At 44.4% G+C, this 18,587-nt stretch overlaps 1 protein-coding gene across 3 annotated transcripts in view; it reads right to left on the reverse strand.

Annotated features, from left to right (window-relative positions):
- Positions 1 to 9,574: 9,574 nt before the first annotated feature.
- MTHFD1L (methylenetetrahydrofolate dehydrogenase (NADP+ dependent) 1 like) overlaps positions 9,575 to 18,587 on the reverse strand; it is a 209,955-nt gene continuing 200,942 nt past the window's right edge. For all 3 annotated transcript variants that reach the window (XM_087425142.1, XM_087425144.1, XM_087425145.1), the window contains 2 exons: positions 16,243 to 16,361; positions 9,575 to 9,941 (listed from right to left, as the gene is read on the reverse strand). In XM_087425142.1, coding sequence (XP_087281268.1) covers positions 16,272 to 16,361 — 90 coding nt within the window. In that variant the 3' untranslated portion in view covers positions 9,575 to 9,941; positions 16,243 to 16,271. The remainder of the gene's footprint in view (positions 9,942 to 16,242; positions 16,362 to 18,587) is intronic.

Raw genomic sequence — 18,587 nt, forward strand, 5'->3', positions numbered from 1 at the left:
TAGCCTCCACCTTTTCACCATATAAGCTGTCCCGTAACGTGTAGCTCTGAGCTTCAGTCCACTGTTGGTTTGAAAGTTCCCAGTTTGTGAACTGTTCTCATGTGCACAACAAACCCTTACTAATTACTATTTTGTTAATCTGATGGTCTTAGTTTTCCTATTTCTGGATTTTTGACAGCAGGAATACAAATAATACTACTATTAGTAATAATGATCATTAGTAATAATAATAAGGAATCACTCGTTTGTCGTGTGTCACATTTCAGTTGTGTACTTGCCTGCCTGTGCTGTGTGAGTCCTTGCTCATCCCGGTTGCATCTGCCTCCAGCTGAGGATCAGTACCATGCGTAGGATAAGTATTGAACACTGAAACAGGGGCCGGCCCGTGGCTTAGCGGTTGAGTGCCCATGCTCCGCTGCAGGCGGCCCGGGTTCGGATCCCGGGTGCGCACCGACGCACCGCTTGTCAGGCCATGCCGTGGCGGCGTCCCACATAAAGTGGAGGAAGATGGGCATGGATGTTAGCTCAGGGCCGGTCTTCCTCAGCAAAAAGAGGAGGATTGGCATGGATGTTAGCTCAGGGCTGAACTTCCTCACAAAAAAAGCAAACACTGAAACATGTTTCCTAATTTGAATCAAATACCCCATAAATGATGCTATTCATTTCTTAGATACAATGATTCAGAGATGTTTCCATAAGACCACAGAATTTTAAGAAAGATTATCCTAAAAATATCTGGGTGGAGATATTACCAATTTTAATGTTAATTTTTCTGTTTTGATCCCATAACTCAGGTCTAAGACCAGTGTCAGGGCCTGTGATATCTAGGGGGAGTTGCTGTGGAATTGGTAGGTTTCCACAAATCATGGCTCACTGCACTTCCATCCTCGGTCTGGGGGCGTAGGTCACTTGGTGGGGAGAAAGTTTTGCCTCCTGTGACAGTTGCCCACGTTGGTCGCTCTGAGCTCAAAGCCCCGGTGTGAAGAGGTTGGTGGCCGGGTAAGATAGGGCACAAGCTCCGTGTTAAAGGTACTTTCTTCTTACACATGTGGGACACAATCTGTCTGGCAGTTAAATAAATAGACCTCACTTTACTCACTTATTTCCTGTTCCTGTTATCTGGGTAGCTGTGAGCCTTCATCTAGAATGTTCCTTATCTTCCCCGTGGGGCTGGTCTCCTCCACTCTTAGTTCTCACAGGCAGTTGACCTGGTCAGTCTGGGAACTGCCAGCCAACATCAGGTGTCTGCCCGGATGAGGGACATCTGCTCAAACCTGCTTTCACTTCAAAATCTGCTAAGAACTGGACTTTTTGTGCTTGATTTCCCCATCCATATCGCTAGCTAATTTGGAGCTTTAATTCTCAGGTTGCCTGCGACTTGGTTAGGACTTGAACGGAATTTCTTTTTGTCAATTGCCTTCGTGTGTTTGAACTGGAACACCCGTGGTGGTGAACACGGGCCATTTTGGGGAAGCACATCACATTCTTTTACCTTAAAACCTGTGTTCTAACCAGCTGCTTTGAACTGTCTAAATTTTTTAAAATAGGGGAATCCAAAACCACTTACCAGTTAGCACATTCTTGCTCCCAAATCGCCACTCACTCTAGGAGAACATTGCTTGTAAGAACATTTTTGTCCCTGGCTCACTGTGCAGAGGAGCGGGGCTGTCCTGGGGTGGAACACTACAGATGGTGTCACTTCCTTGCGCTGTGTCTTGAGCTTCCAGGAGGACCTCAAACATCTCATATACTGCACACTTTCTTTTTGTCACGTTCTGTCACTTTTGTCTCACTGAGTTCAGATTTGTCAGAAACCAGAACCCACCACAGATTTGTCTTTCTCTGCACAAGCTCCTCACCACTCCCCCTTTCTCTCTGCCAAATCCCAGCCCTCCTCTTCTTCAAGCCAGCTTCCATCTCGCTGGCTGTTCCCAGTTTAGTCCCAGCTAGCTCATCACTCCAGAACTATGGCCTCCCACCTTCCTTGGCTTCTCTCCTCCCTAATTATTTAGCACTTAAGTGGATTTTTCTGTTCCTCTGTAGTTTGTTGTGAATGTTTCTGTGTCTGTCACTTTTGTTTATACATATTTACAGTTAGTTCAATTGTCTGTTTTAATGGCGATCTAGGTGGCACCAATAACTTAAAAATAATTTACGTTTGGTTTTGGAATGCATTTCTGGACTTGCATTTGAGTTTGGGGGTGTCTGATATTCTGGGAATTCATATTTCAAACTCAGTAATGAAGCCACAGTATAAAACGCCTAGGGAGGAGCGGGGGAGTTATTCAGCATTTTTTCCCCTGGCCCCTGAAACATCCTTTGGCTCCCGCTCCATGATGAAGTTGGAAAACATCACTTCTCTTGTAGTTGGCTTGTTCCGGACCCAGGAGAGCCTTCCCAGTCCCTTCAGGGTGTCTGTCTCTGCTGTTTGTCTGGTACACATAGTCTCTATGAATGGGGGAAGTAATCAGGAGGCTGACTTGGAGAAAAATGATCAGGGCTCATGTAATTATCGGAGGAAGAAAAATTCCTTAATTGTAAGACTTTGCCAAACGAACATGCATTAAATTGGTCTGCTCATGATTGCACACACCAGTGTAACGGGTCTGATTGTTTTGAAAAATTGTCTTCACGATCCTTATTGTAAAATATGTAAGCAATGTGATGTATGATTGAAAGTATTAACTGGCTTAAAACTAGCAGGGTCCTTTCACGTAAGTAGAGATGCCCACACAGGGTTGGGTAAACAGACGACATTCATGGTGGTGTGCCGGGCAAAGGTTTGTGGCTCTGACCACACCATGAGAAATATTTAAGTTTAGCTGATTTGTTACATAAACACCAACCTCAAACTCAGTCTGAGCAATTACATCGCTGTCCTCTGAGCTATGCCCTGCCAAAACAGACGAGGAATGGGCTGTTTTCAGAACAAACCTGCCTTTAGTCTCATTCTAATCGTGGGATGAAATATGATTGACAACGTAACTGAAAATTTGTACTTTTAAAGCATATCGGGAGACTAAACTACAAACCTAGGATGCTAGAGAAGAGAAGCCTTAATACTAAGTGTGATTTTATAAAAAATGAACTCAAAGCATGGATATAAACCCCCTCAGCAGATGGGTGAAAAGCCATTCCCCCAGGGCCGCCTCAGGCTGTTTGCAGGGGCTCCTGCCAGCCCCTGGCACCTCCCGCCAGGATGCTCGAAATGGCTTCTGGGATCATTTCACCTGCACCCCTCCCCCAGCCTTGCTCATCTTCTTTAATCCACTGAGCCCAGTGTGAGATCTTGCCTGGGTAGGCGGTCAACCCATCCTGGATGGTTACACAAGATTCTGGGGTGGGAGATCCTGAACTTGACTGACTCCATACACTTCATTGCCTGCTGAGCCTTCCTAAGAGGTCCGTGGTTGCTGAGATGGCATAGCGTTAAACTCAGGAGGCTTAGGAGCCTACAGAAACCATAGCTGAGGAAGGCAGAGGAGAGACGTGCCATGCAAAAAATTTAATTCCTTAGCTCTGAAGGGGTATCAGGTATTGAGAGGGCTGTAATGGTTATGCACAACCTGCAGGTGGGGCCACAATGGGCCAGAGATTGCTATAAACGTTTATTCATTCTTTTAACAAGTATTTATTTAGCATCTTCTATGTGTGAAGCATTTTTCTAGGCACAATGGTGATGCAAAAGTGGAGTTTAGGTTAATTCTTAAATTTTAACTAACAAAACTTTAGCATGCAGGAGAATAATTTAGTGAACTTGTTAAAATACTGATTCCCAGGATCAATTCCAGAGAGTCTGATTTATTAGGTCTACATGGAGATGGGAAGCTGCATTTTTAACAGGCATCTCAGGTAATGCTAATGCAGAAGGTTCTAGGATCAGTTAAAAACAACAACAAAAAACCTGTAAGTAAAACTAGCCTAAATGCTTGGGAGTCTGCTATTAATTGCCCAGACAGGATTTCTTTTTTTTTTTTTTTTTAAGATTTTATTTATTTATTTTTTCCCCCCAAAGCCCCAGTAGATAGTTGTATGTCACAGCTGCACATCCCTCCAGTTGCTGTATGTGGGACTCGGCCCCAGGATGGACGGAGAAGCGGTGCCTCGGTGCGCACCCGGGATCCGAACCCAGGCCGCCAGCATCGGAGCGCGTGCACTTAACCACCAAGCCACGGGGCCGGCCCCAGACAGGATTTCTATGTTCAACTAGCTCATATGGATTTGGCTTACCTTGAATACACTGGACATAGCCAGACATGCAGCAGCCCCATGAAAAGTGTCCATTGTAGCTGAAACAGCACACCCATAGCCTCGGACTCAGGAAAGCAATGCAAGGTTAGGTGACCACACTTTGGACCTGGGGAGGGTGCCTACCTCAAAGCATAAGTAGCACAAAGGAACAAGCATTAAATTACCTACGAAGATGACCCACATTGATAAGGCTGAGGTCACAGGAGGGTGCACAGGGAGGAATTTCATTCCTTTGTCTCATGTTGAAGCCTCAACTACATGGTCCTACACCATTTTTGTGAGGTATCATCTTCCCCATCCTTTTTAGTTCATGACATCCACCTTCTGTCCTAGAATCAATCATCTTCCTGAAGGAGGTCCCAGCAGTCATAATTAAGAATGGTTCTTTGGTCAATCCCTTGAATATATGGGTATTTTAATGCATGTTCAGAATGTGAGGCATCGGTAGGTAACACCCACAAACAGCTGCCATGTAGGGGGACTCTGGCCTTTCAGCAAGGGATATTGGCTATTCAGCTCTGTCCCATCTCCAATGACCAATGGTGTCTGCCCAGAGTTGCGGACACTGGCTTGCTCTTAGGAAATTTATGGGCTGTAGCAGAAATGTTGCCTATCTCTTCATGGATAAAGGCTTGAAACCAAAACAAATATCCAACTGATCAATAGCTAAATCTGAAAATGAAGGCCTCCCTTTAAGAGTGGTTCTCAAGGGGCTGGCCCAGTGGATTGGTGGTTAAGTTCACACGCTCTGCTTCAGAGGCCCCGTGTCCGTGGATTTGGATCTTGGGCGCTGGACCTACACATTGCTCATCAAGCCATGCTGTGGTGGCATCCCACATACAAAATAGAGGGAGACTGGCACAGATGTTAGCTCAGGGGCAATCTTCCTCAAGCAAAAAGAGGGAGACTGGCACAGATGTTAGCTCAGGGCCAATCTTCCTCACCAAAACAAAACAAAAAAGAGTGGTTCTCAAAGTGTGATCTGGGGTCTGTGGGGAATTCACCAGGGACAGGATGTAGGCCATGAAATCCGCCCCATGATTTCTGAAACTGTTGGCATTTCTGTGTCTCAATATTTTCTCATGACATGAACTAAATATCCCCACTGGTGTACGCTCTGACACTACATCTGATACAAACTGGGTGTCCTGCTCAATTAAATTCAATTCTGACACCCACTACGTGGAGTTAGGGCAGACCCCACAGGTAAAAGGGCAGGGTTCCCAATAAGACTGCTCCCATTTCTGACACCAGTGGCAAGTGGGCTGACACATGCACAACGAATGGATGGATGAATTCACTCAGAAAACACACTGATCAACTTCTACCGTCCAGTCCACTAGTCTGTGGGTTGGGGATACAGTGGACACCCCAATATGTCCCCTTCAGTCATGGAACTTACATGTTGATTTCATTTTCTTCTTAAAACATTCTGCTTCACACCTGGTAGTTGCCGAATACATTTGTAGAATGAATGAATGAACAAATTAATGAATTAAAAAATGATGTTATTCAACAATGGTGAGATCCCTTATCAAGAAAACCAAGGTGTAAAACCTGAGGCTTTGTGGAAACAGCATTATTGGTTACCCTGAGCTTACAGTCCCCAGAACTAGGACTCAAGCTGAGGCCCTGTGCAAACCACGGAGGGACAAGGGTGAGGGGGGACTTGGTCGCCAGGGGCAGCATCTAAAGCCACGTGGAGAAGTCTGGCCCCAGACCAGGGTATGAGTGGGAGCTCAGGAGCTGGCTCAGGGGAGGGGTTGCTAACCAAGCTGTACATTGACACAGCACTCTACAGTTTCCAAAGCTGCTTCTATATCTTCTGAGTTAGGCTTGGGAGGGCTCCAGTGACAGGTGCTGCCTGTGCTGCTCCCAGAACAAGAGTCTCAGACACAGACCAGGAGCCCTGGAGGAAGGACTCTTTAGAAGGGCCCGGAGCAGAGATGTAGACATGTTAGCATCCAAGAGCAGCACAACGCTGCCACAGAACCGCGATTTAGGCTGTTTGTTTTTAATTTATTTTTACCAGATCACTGGTTTATTATAAAAGGATGTAACTTAGGAACAGCCAGATGGAAGAGACGCACAGGGCAAGGCACGGGGAAAGGGCACAGGGCTTCCCTGTCCCCTGCAGCACACCACTTTCCCCAGAGCTCCACGTGTTCACCCACTTGGAAGCACTCCAAACCCCACTCTTTTTTCTCAGAAGAAGGTGTTTTGTTTTTTTTTTTTTTCCCCCAAAGCCCCAGTAGGTAGTTGTACATCATAGTTTCACATCCTTCTAGTTGCTGTATGTGGGACGCGGCCTCAGCATGGCCAGAGAAGTGGTGCGTCGGTGCATGCCCGGGATCCGAACCCGGGCCGCCAGCAGCGGAGCGCGCGCACCCAACCGCTAAGCCACAGGGCTGGCCCCAGAATAACGTTTTAAAATGCCTAAACTAAACCACATATGATTATAAAGCAAACCAATGATATGCAATGCAATTAAAATATTAAAAAGGTAATCAAATTTGGTTATAGCAATTTATGGGGCTCTTTACTCATGAAATAACAAGGATCTAATAACTATCATAATTTTGAGGTAGTGATGAGCCTAAATGCCACTGTGAATATCTGCAGAAACTGTAATGTAATATTAAAATATCAGTGACTTCTATAGGTGACAGACACAGGTACTGTTAATATCACTGTGGTTTGTTGCTGACATTCATAATTGAAGGAAATGCTACATTACAGTTAGTGGTCAGTGAAAACAAAGATGTAATTTTTTTCCCCCATCCACGTTCACGGACTCCTGAATTCTCGTCCATTCTTCTTTGTTTACAACGAAGCCATACGAGCTTTTGGAGGTCTCTCTGTCTGTGGCTGCATTAGAGTTTAAGGAAGATCTGTTTATTAACCAACTGTTCTGCCACAATCCTAAAATTTTCATTGGATGTGGATTATAGGTTTGTAACGAAAGCTATAAAAATGCACTTATTACTTTTTACTCCCTTGTACATACACACCTATACATAAGCAATGGACAAATACGTGTATGTGGATTTTTCCGGAATAAATAAGGTAAGCTTCATACACCATCCTATTTATGGGCATCTGTAAATTATGATAAAAACCAAACCCTGGCTAATGTCAGACTGGAGGATTCTCTTCAAATGTCTGTTGTGAAGACTACTCATGTGTTGCTTTAACGGTGGAGCACATCCTGGATGCAACAAACAAAATAAGCCTGGAAATAGAGGAATAAAAAGAACATTCATGAATGGATTGGCTAGTTGCTTTGCTGCAACTTTCCTGAGACCCCATTCATCTCTCCCTCGTTATCAGTTAATCCCGATAGTGTGTTTGCCTGGGAGCTTTCAGAGGATTCTTCTGTCTGGGTCTTAACCTCTGCAGGTGTTGCTCTGACAGGACTGTGAGCAGAGAGGGAGCAAGATTACAGGTCTGTATGCCGCGGAGGGGCCCCTCACCATGTCTGATCTGTTAGTGGTTTCTTATACTTCAATTACAGAAGCAGACAGAAATCAGGATCTACCCTTCTTGGGAAGATTTCTAACCTAAACCCCCCATGCTCAAGGTTATGTGAATTTTTTTCTCACGCCTTGGCCTCAGAAGAGACAGTAGATAACTACGTCTTCCTTAAAATAACGGCTTCTCCTCTCTAGGAATGCCTGGAGTCATCGTGAGTTGATAAGCCCATTAATTCACCTGCCAAAGCGCTTGCCTGTCAGAGGAACCTGCTTATCACTGAGCAGGCGGGTATTCCAGTAGGGTTAGTGACTCAATCAGAGCATGAATTACGACATCTACAGAAGTTAAAACGAGCCCACGTGAGGGGAAAACAGTCTGGCGTTTCCAGCAACACCTGGATTACAGGGTCGTGCAATGTTAGCATTGAAAAGCTCTCCCACATCTGTGTTCAGGAGGCTTTTCTTTTCATTTTGGTGAATTGGTGAGCTGCATGATGAAAGATGGTAAGGAAGGAAATTCCTGGTCTAAACTCCTTAGAATACAGGTTTCTAAAATTCTTTTTTTCTAAAACACTTTCAAAAATAGACAATGATGGGCCTTGCTTGCCCCGTGGCAGTGGTTAAGTCTGGTGTGCTCTGCTTTGGTGGCCCGGGTTCATGGGTTTGGATCCTGGGTGCAGACCTACACCACTCGTCAAGCCGTGCTGTGGCAGTGACCCACATACAACATAGAGGAAGACTAGCACAGATCTTAGCTCAGAGTGAATCTTCCTCACCAAAAAAATAAATAAATAAAAAAGACAACGAAACTTTAAACGGCAAAGGGAAATAAAACTCAAATAGCAAAAGGCAACTGCTTAAAAATCAATTCAAGAGAAAGACTGCTTACTGACTGCATTATGTAGAGAATAGATTTACCGTCAACCCTTATAATCTTCAACTAGATTTATATATTGAAGATACTAGGTTCATTGTATACTTGGAGAGGTTTTCTCCCAAATGAAGGGTAGGGACCGGGGGAGGATGGGGACTTCAGAAACACAAAGTGAAATTATTCTTGGGACAGACAGTCTTTGCATGGGGAGGTTTTCAGTTATTAAGCAGTGTTTTGGAACAAATTAAATTGTGCATAAAGATACATTATGCGCAGAGCAACTAATGCGCAGGGTCACTGAAGGAGGCAGTACAAGGGCATGCAGGAAAGATCCAAAGGCGAGGGCTCCTGCAGGATGTGCCTGGGGGACATTTAAGATATTTATGGTGACTATTTTACTTACACTGCTTAGAGGACAATCACTTCTTGTTTGTTCCTGAATCCTTGGTTTTGTCTTAACTTTTATATAATTTTATATTATTGTAGGAAAAAATGGAGACAAAAAAGAGTCAGGAACTCCTGGGAGGGGGGAATAGGCCATAGAACATTCTTTACTACAAATTAAGAGTTGGACAAATGGAAAAACATTTGCCAAACACCTGACCTTTAAGAGTCACTTTTCTTTGCCCAGGGGCCTTAGAAACCTTAATGGCCACCGAGACTCATTCATCGGTGGAAGAAACTAGCATAAACCCACTAGTTTTTAGGTAAGTGATGCAAATTTCACTGGCACTGAAAAATAGTTGTGGATATAAAATGCACTTCGTTCTAAAGGATATTATAATTCCCCAACAGTCAGAAGATTTCACAATTGACCAGATATTTCTGTGTGTGTGTGTGTATGTGTATGTGTGATATTTTTCTTGCTATATGGTTGCATTCACAATTTTCCAGAAAATCGGTGTCAGGTAACAACCCTAACATGAACAGTTACCTCTAGAGAGCAGAGTTTTATCTGGCGCTGAAAACTTGCTGGTTGGTTTTCTAGATACATGTTTATTTTCAGTTCAAAGACAAAATAGAAAACTCTATAGTGGAAAACGTTACCTTTTAGTTCACACTCTTTTAATCCCACAGTCCCCATAAAATAAACATTCTAAAGTGTAAGCAGGGGGAGATAACGTAAACTCTGCAGAAACAGAAAATAAATTAGTTTCTTTCAAACTTGGTGGAGGTCCTTGTACTGAACACTATACTCTGCTGCAAACAGAATTGGTCTTGAAGGAAGAATAAATCTTTGGCCTATTTCACCATTTCTCCAGCATTGCGTAACAAGCATATTTCAAATTCACTTTCTTCTCCAACTGCAGCCAAGGGGAAGGAGCAGTTTGCATTTCAGGAGCCTGAAAACAGAAAAAAATGTTTCAGTGGTTTAAGAACAGCTTTTTCCTCTGGTGTTAAACTGTTAATTTATTATAGTTCTAAAGTCAGAGACTAAAAGAAAATCCAAGAGCAGATAAGTGACTCTATTCACAAGGCTGGGATCACTGTCTGGAATCTTGTTATTATGAGCAGTGGAGAATCCAATTCTGCACCACTCTGTGACGGAGTCAGCATGGACACTGCAGGCCGCGATCCGAACTTCCTACAAGATCAAGCAGAAATTCTGCGACTTCCAAATTTGGAATCCATAGTCTCCAGGATCCTGTCGAGCGAGAACGTTCAGGATTTTAGTTTAGGAATCCTGTTGCCTTGAATTTCAGTTTCTCTTTTATGGTAGGCACAGAGAGCAAGGTCTGAAAAATGCATTTAGGACGAGAACAGAAGGGGGTAGACCTGAAATTTCGTATTATTGTTAAGCTTTGTTGCTTTCTCTCGAAGAATATTAAGACTCTCTGCCACTGTTGAACCCCGCAATCTTTTAGAAAGAGAAGCAATCCAACTACATGTTAAAAAGAATAAACAGATAAAACACCTAAGTTCCAGAAAAAATGTGTTCACTCCAGAAGAAATGTAAACGCAAGCATTTGGCCTTTAATCTGAATTTATACATAGAAGAGTTTATCTACTGGGCCAAGAGTTCCAACTTGGCTGGAATACAGCAAGTCGGCCTCCCACAGACGGGTGAGGGGTCTCGAGCCAGAAAGGATGCTTGATTACCTTCAGAACAGAAGACAGTGATGAAGACCGGGGACTAGGAAACTAAGAATCCTCCCTGGAGTCTGATTCAAGTCAGGGAAGTAAACAGAAAACAGAGGCACTGCAAGCATAATAAACATTAACATAAAGGAATTATCTTAGATGTTTGGTGTGGCCTCACCCCTCCACTCAGAGATGTGGCCAGCCTCACTTTGGTGGCTCTGGTGACCTAGACTTGAGGCTCAGTGACTCCTGGGGAGAAAAAGGAGAGCTAGGGAAGAAGAGGGTGGGCTTGGCGGACTGGAGGTGACCCAAGGCACGGCTGGAACAAGGTCTTTGAAGCTCCAGAGGTGGGCGGGGGAAGACCAGCTGATTAGCCACGTTACCTTTTATCCAATGGTTTTGTCTTGAAAGGGGCTTAGAGTCTGTGGTTCCACATTTTAAGAAAACTCGAAGGGTTGGCAAAGGTATAGAAGTCTGGGGGCCAGCCTGGTGGCATAATGGTTAAGTTCACACACACTGCTTCGGCAGCCTGTGGTTCGCAGGTTCAGATCCCGGGCATGGACCTACACACTGCTTGTCAAGTCATACTGTGGTGGCGTCCCATACAAAGCAGAGGAAGATGGGCATGGATGTTAGCCCAGGGCCAATCTTCCTCAGCAAAAAGAGGATTGGTATCGGATGTTAGCTCAGGGCTAATCTTCCTCACACACACACACAAAGAGTATAGAAAGTCTGATTATAGATTAAAAGAATGGGAAATGCAATAGCTAAGGTGAGAATGTAAAAATGCATCAGTTGTTTATTGTTTATTCAGTGGAAGAAAAAACAATTTCAGAAGTTAATGAAGACAGACTATATAAAACATGCTATCTTGATAGGAGAATAAGAAGAAGAAATCAGAGGGCCCAGAAAAAGTTTCTTTATTTTTATTATTTTTTTTTGTGAGGAAGATCAGCCCTGAGCTAACATCCATGCCAATCCTTCTCTTTTTGCTGAGGAAGACTGGCTCTGAGCTAACATCTATTGCCAATCTTCCTCCTTTTTTTCCTTTTTTCTCCCCAAAGCCCCAGTAGATCGTTGTATGTCATAGTTGCACATCCTTCTAGTTGCTGTATGTGGGACGCGGCCACAGCATGTGCGTCGGTGCGTGCCCAGGATCTGAACCTGGGCCACCAGTAGTGGAGCGTGAGCCCTTAACCACTAAGCCACGGGGCCGGTCCCTAGAAAAAGTTTCTTTAAAAGGGAATTAAGAATTTGCCAACTGTTAAGCTTGAAAACATTCCATCTTAGTTAGAGAGGGGAGATTTAATTACCATTATCTTTTAGATGTCAATGAGATGCTAAAGATGTCATCTTTAGATTTAATGATCACAATTTTTTATTTAAGTGGCTTGGGCTCCCAGCTTATTTTGGCTCCTGCCTGGAAGTGGGAAAAGAAGAGGGGCTTGTTTTACTCCAAGGATGGCTCAAGTGATGAACCGAGGAGGGACCTTTTCTTGAAGCACAACAGTGCTGAACAATTTTTGAGCTGCTCCTTGAAAAGATCAAGTTTCAAAACCAAAATCACAAATCTACACAGAAATCGAAATATAATGATGTACGCCTGAAATTTATATAATGTTATAAACCAACGTTACTTCAATAAAAAAAATAAATTAAAAAAAAAAGTAGCTTGCGAGTCCTGTAAAAAAATGTAGCCTTTTGCTTCCGATGTGTTCAGATATATTTTGGGTTTTTATAGCAAAATGGACTTTTAATTTGTAATTGTAATTCTCGGCAAACTGCCATAATTAAGACGGTAATTTAATGTCTGTAAAAAAGCTGGAATGGAGGCAAGTAACCAAAGGATGTTACTCCATATTATTAGTGAAATTCTCTCTCTTGGTTATTGAGTCAAAAAATTCTTCTTTTTTTAATCAATAAATATGCTCAAATTATGCTAAAAAAAAAAAAGGCCAAAATTACAGAGCCCAAGTGCTACCAAGGGAATCCCAAGTAAACCCTGTCCATAGAAGGGCTGCAGGCAGCAACCATACCCAAGATTAACTTATGATTATTAAATATTGCTGAAAATTTCTGCTCAAAAGGCAGTTTAGGGAAGAGAGGAGCTGGTGTTATACTCCTTTCCGCCTGTGCAATCCCACAAAAACAACTCTTTGGTAAGTAACTAACATTTGTAGCAGGACCAGAGTCGATCTGATTCTGCACTAAACATAACTTTGCACATCAGTGTGATGTAAGGGAGTATCTGAACTCTTCAGGAAATCTGCCAGACTTGATCGTGTTCATTCGAATCCTGCCAAGGCTCCAAAACATGATAAAGGTTCAGAATGAGAAACCAAAAGTGGGGTGGGGATGGGGATCAAACCCCCAAATCCAGCCATCTTCAAACAAAAGACTGGACAGTAATGTGGCAGGATCAGTTTCATGGGGACAAACAACTTATTTTAATTAGTTCTCTTGGGTGACCTCCAAAAGAACAAATCATGCCCTTTCTTCTAACAAGAGTGAACGCACCACAGGGAAGCCTTGGAAAGGAGGAGAAAGGGCCACAAATTCTGGTGATTTCTTGGCATCTCCCGTTCATATTAAGTCTCACACAGTTTCCTTGAGGGTGAGGTAAGCAGGAAAGGCGAGGAAGCAGAAGGAAAGAAAGCAGTCATCCACCCAGCGCAGGCGTCTTCCATGTGGCACATGTCTGTGACACGTTCTGCAAGGAATGATCCGTGTGCTGCTCGGCAGCTGAGCACACAGAATTATCTAGAGCCTGACCATTATGTGAGCAAAGCAACCAACCAGACATTTCCTCTTCTGATGCCCAAATTGGTCCAAGTTGACTGTCATCCAAGCTTTCAACATTTTTATTTTATGCATTTTTAATAGCCACAGACCTTTGGCTGTTAGGAGAAGAGGTCCCTGACTGCTGTGTGTGAGAGAAGACAGGAAACAGAAAGAACGTTTGTGGGATCATTATATCGAGGAGTCCCTGAGAAGGAATGTTTGCTTTGTACAGTGGTTTTTCTCTTACGACACCGGATCCAATTTCAATTGTTCAAGACGGGTCAAGTGATAGGTTCTGAGCCACTGCCCACCAGGCCTGGAATAGGATTTGGCAGTTCACAAAGAAGAGAGAGGCCCAGGACAAGTGAGTGGGAAAATGCCAGTGAATGAGAGAGTGCAGTAAGGGAGCTCTGTTGTGCTTTGACTAAAAAGAATTTTGAGAAAGTCAGAGCATTTAATACCCAAATAATTATCCGTTGTTATTTAAAAAAATCACCCAGTTATCTCCAAATTACAGGTTTGTTCAAATAGCTGGTTATCAGCGTCCAGAATGGGCCAAAGTTCATTTACCCTGTGACTGAAATGAAAGGGGCATCCTTTGGTCTGGGGCATAAAAGATGGGTTGAGACGGAGAGTAAGCAGATCCGGGTTGAATCTTGGCTTTTATACTTATTAGCTGTGCAACTCGAGCAAGTCGTTGACCTCTCTGGGCCAGAGGTTTCGCAGCTCCTAAATAAGTGAGAGCAAATGGAAACGGACCCAAAGGCTGGAAAAATACTATCCAAGAGAGATGAAAGGATTGTACACACTTGTTCTGGAGAAAAATGATAAATAGCAGAAATGTAGCATACTGGGTTCTTGACATGAAAAGGGAGATTAGTCAGGACAGGGGTCAATTTTCAGTTTAAGAGGAAGGATATTGTTATTTTCCCAAGGCCCAGCTGGGAAACCCAAGACATTTGCACACACAGTCATACCAAAGGACCAAAATAACACTGTTATCAAGGCTCAAGTTTATGGGCTTCTTTGTTAAATTAGTCTCCCCTGGTTCATTTTCTGAAGTTTTCTTTTTCAGAAATGACAAAGATATGAAATGTGGTGGTGGTGAACACCAAATATAGCTCCCACTCCTTAGCAAAAAAATATATACAAACACCACACACACAACTAAAACTAAACAATTCCACACTGTGTATCAATGTAATTTCATATAAGTGATCCCTTACCTTTCTAATCACGGCCTAGGTCTTTAGTGTTTTAGTAACAAAGACATATATACATATAAATATAAAAATCTCCCCATGTTGACTACTGGTAGCAAAACAAACGAAAGTGAGAATACTGTATGCCTGGCTTGGGAACATAACACAGAGGCAATTGGAAAGAAGGGTCTTTAGGTGAAGAAAGCTCATCTGGAAGGCCCAGAATATGTTGGCAAGAGGGAGGGGTGCTGGGCTAAGGAACAGGAACAGGAGTGAGTGGGGAGAATGAACTGGGGGTGTTTTGGGGGAAGGAATGTGCCTTGAGAATATGGTGAGGACATGTTTGATATATGGGATGAGGAAAGGCAGCTCCATGCCTTTAAAACTTCTGATTCCAGCGAGTTTTCCAGAGAGGGTGGTCATTTTTCTTTCTGATGGGAAGCTAAGACAGAAGTCAGCAGGTGTGGCTGCAGTACTGAGGGGCAGACATGAGTAAGACCAAGGGGTCCTGCTGTGGGCTGCCTCAGCCAGCTCCAAGTCAAGCCCAACCCGCTTAAACTGTGCGGACCATGAGCCATCAAGGGGTCTAATTTCTGCTGCCCTCTCCTTCCTGTGACTCACAGGACCCTCTGAGTTAGATGATCTGTCCCACCTTTACGTGTCTTTCTAGTGGCTTAAGAGGCTAATCCACCTCTTGTGCCATAGCTGAGTGTTATGGGTTGAACTGTGTCCCCCAAAAGATATGTTGAAGTCCTGACCCCCAGTACGTATGACAGTGACCTTATTTGGAAACAGGGTCTTTGCAGATGTAATCAAGTTAAGATGAGGTCAGTGAGGTGGGCCCTAATTCAGTATGACTGGTGTCCTTATAAGAGAATGCCCTGTGAAGACAGAGACACACAGGGAGAACGCCATATGACCACGGAGGCAGACTGGAGCGACGCAGCTACAAGCTGAGGAACGTCAAGGACCGATGGCAAACACCAGCAGCTGGGGAGAGGCCAGGAAGGATTCTACCCAAGTCTACTCTACCGGCTGACACCTTGACTTTGGACTTCTAGCCTCCAGAGCTGTGGGAGAATACATTTCTGTTGTTTTAAGCCTCCCAGTTGTGATATTCTGTGATGGCAGCCCTAGGAAACGAACACACCGAGATCCTCTAACACATGATCCTAACTCTGTGCCAAGAGATAAGTGGTAGGAAGGGGTACAGTTATTCTTTTAAAATGATAGCCGCTATTAGTTTCAATTCTGGAAAAAGAATAATGAGTTTACAGGGTTCCTCTGTTATGGCAAGGGATGCCTTAAATAAATCTACATTCAGAGATGACTTGATTTGACTTTCACTGGACTCATGTCCAGGGACACCAAGGGCCTGTGCTTTGACCATCTAAACTGCATATCCACGCCCAGGAGTGACCCAAGTCATGGGCTGTTATTAGATAGAAATTTCTAGTAACCAAGTCAGGAAATTACTTACCAGACCATTTTCATAATGAATATCAGAAAAATAAAACTAAAAAAGACTTGGGAAAAAAAAAAAAGAAAGAAAGAGAAAGTAAAAAGCACAACAGCCTACCTGAATCGGCTCCTGTGAAATCTGCTCATTTAGAACAAGCCTTTGACTTGCTCTGTTTCCGTATCAAGATCTATGTCATAGAAGCAGGGCCGGGTCGGTAGTCCTGGCATGGTGCTCATCTGGGGGAGGAGCAAACGAAAGTATTGTACGTTAGCAGATGCCACGACGTGATCACGCCCAACACTGGACCTCTAATGACATAAATTAACTAGATAATTCAATTTAGCCTCATATAACTTTAGGTCATATATCCATGTATCTCTTTAAATCCGCCATCTGCTATTTCCATCTTTAAGGAAATTAAATAGAAAAGGCCAATGTCAACTTCCTGAAAATTGAGACCATTTACCTCTCCCCACGGTCCCACAGCACATTGTAGCTCCAACACAGAGATTTTCAAATCTTTTTTTCCCCTAAATCAAATCTTAATGCTGAAGCCCAACAAAGATGAGCCCCTCCGGTTGAAGGCGACAGTGGTGTGGGTGAACGATGGCCTCCACCTCACCCCTAATTACGGCGCCCAAGACAGATTTTTGTAAAATCTACAACTCTTGGAGCACAGTTTACAAACTCCCGTTCTCCAGACAGCAATTTCTCTGGCCTCCTGAATAACAGTAACTGATGTTTATCGAGAACTTGCTATGAGGGCGTTACTTATTTTATCCTTCCAACCATGCTATGAGGTAGGTACTTTTGTTATTTCCATGTGACAAGGAAGGAAATGGAGCTTTAAAGAGGTTAAATCATTTGCCCAAGGTCACCTAGCTAATAAGCAGCAAAATGGGGAATTTGACTCCACGTCTGTAATCTCAAATTACTCATTTAACTACCGCCACCACCCACTGGGGCACTCTGTGAGTCTTACCTGGGTAACTTAAGCTCCCCATCACCCTTAGAGGGAGGTAGTAATTTTAGCTCCACTTTATTGATGAGGACAGAGGATGCTTAGGCACAAAGGCACGGGCTCAAGGACTCACAGCTAGTTAGTGGTGGAGACAGGATTAAACCAGCCCCATGCTCCTCATTGCTTTGCTCCACTGTGTCCAGATCAGTTTTCCAAAGAGGGCTCTTTGCCCACCTGCAGCAGAAAGCCTTGGTGGGCTGCGGGAGATTGCCGATTCCCACTGGTGGTCCTCAGCCAGCCCTGGGAGTCTAGTGGTTAAGATTCGGTGCTCTCACAGCCTCCACCTGGGTCCGTTTCCTGGTCAGGGACCCACACCACCCATCTACTGGTTGTCATACTGTGGCAGCTGTGTGTGGCTGTGATGCTGAAAGCTATGCCACCGGGATTTCAAATACCAGCCGGATCACCCATGGGGGACAGACTTCAGCAGAGCTTCCAGACTAAGACAGACTAGGAAGAAAGATCTGGCCACCCACTTCTGAAATATTGGCCATGAAACCATATGAATAGCAGCAGAGCATTGTCTCATACAGCACCGGAAGGCGAGAGGATGGCACAAAAAGACCAGGCAGGGGTCCGCTCTGCCATACACCGGGTCCCTAGGAGTCAGAATTGACTCCATGGCACTAACAACAAACTGGTGATTCTCACACACTAGCCATGTTCTAGGATCTAGACTGTGAGGCTCCTGGAGGACCCACCCCTTATCGACTTTCGTATTTCCTACTGTGCTTTAACATCGCACTTTTCATACAAAGGATTGTTAAAGCAATGTTGCATTCAGTCGTTCGGAGGAAAGACACCTGGGATTCTGCTCGGCCTGGCCCTTCCGAGGGCTAAGTGCTGTGTCACTCAAAACTCCTGCCTGCCCTGGCCAGGGAACGCTCTAATGAGATGAAGCTGTGGCCCTTAATGTCATCCAGGGTTTGCCCGCTTCTTCCTCCCTGGCAGAAAGTTCTCGGCAAAAAACGAACCCAGATAAGGCCCATATAATAGAGCTCAGCTCTCTCACTCTCCACTTCCCTTCCCAGAGACTCGGGATTTCCCTCTCCGCCACCCTCTCCTCCCCTCTATGACGTTGACAGACGCTTGCTACTTATACTGGGGTCTGTGGACCAGTAGCGTCAGCATCACTGGGAGCTTGTTGGAAATTCGGAAGCTCAGAGCCCACCCCAGGCCTGCTGAGTCAGAGGCTGCAATTTCAGCAACTCCCCAGGTGACTGCGTGCGCATTACAGGAAAGGGCTGGCTTAGACAACGTGGCCTAGGATGCCTCTGACTGCCTCCCGATTCCCTTAGCACCAGGCAAGGGAGCTCCGTGGGGGAGCAGGAGAGGCGGTGAGTAGGAAGGGGAGAGGAAAGCTCCTTTCATTCCTGGTGCTGCCACTTCTCCTTCCCTGCCCGAGCAGCAGGTGGGGGAAGAAATCTGTGCACCTGCAGGC

This window comes from Ceratotherium simum, chromosome 38 (genome assembly GCF_057802395.1).
Source record: "Ceratotherium simum simum isolate JZ-2026a chromosome 38, ASM5780239v1, whole genome shotgun sequence".
NCBI classification, from domain to species: Eukaryota; Metazoa; Chordata; class Mammalia; order Perissodactyla; family Rhinocerotidae; genus Ceratotherium; species Ceratotherium simum.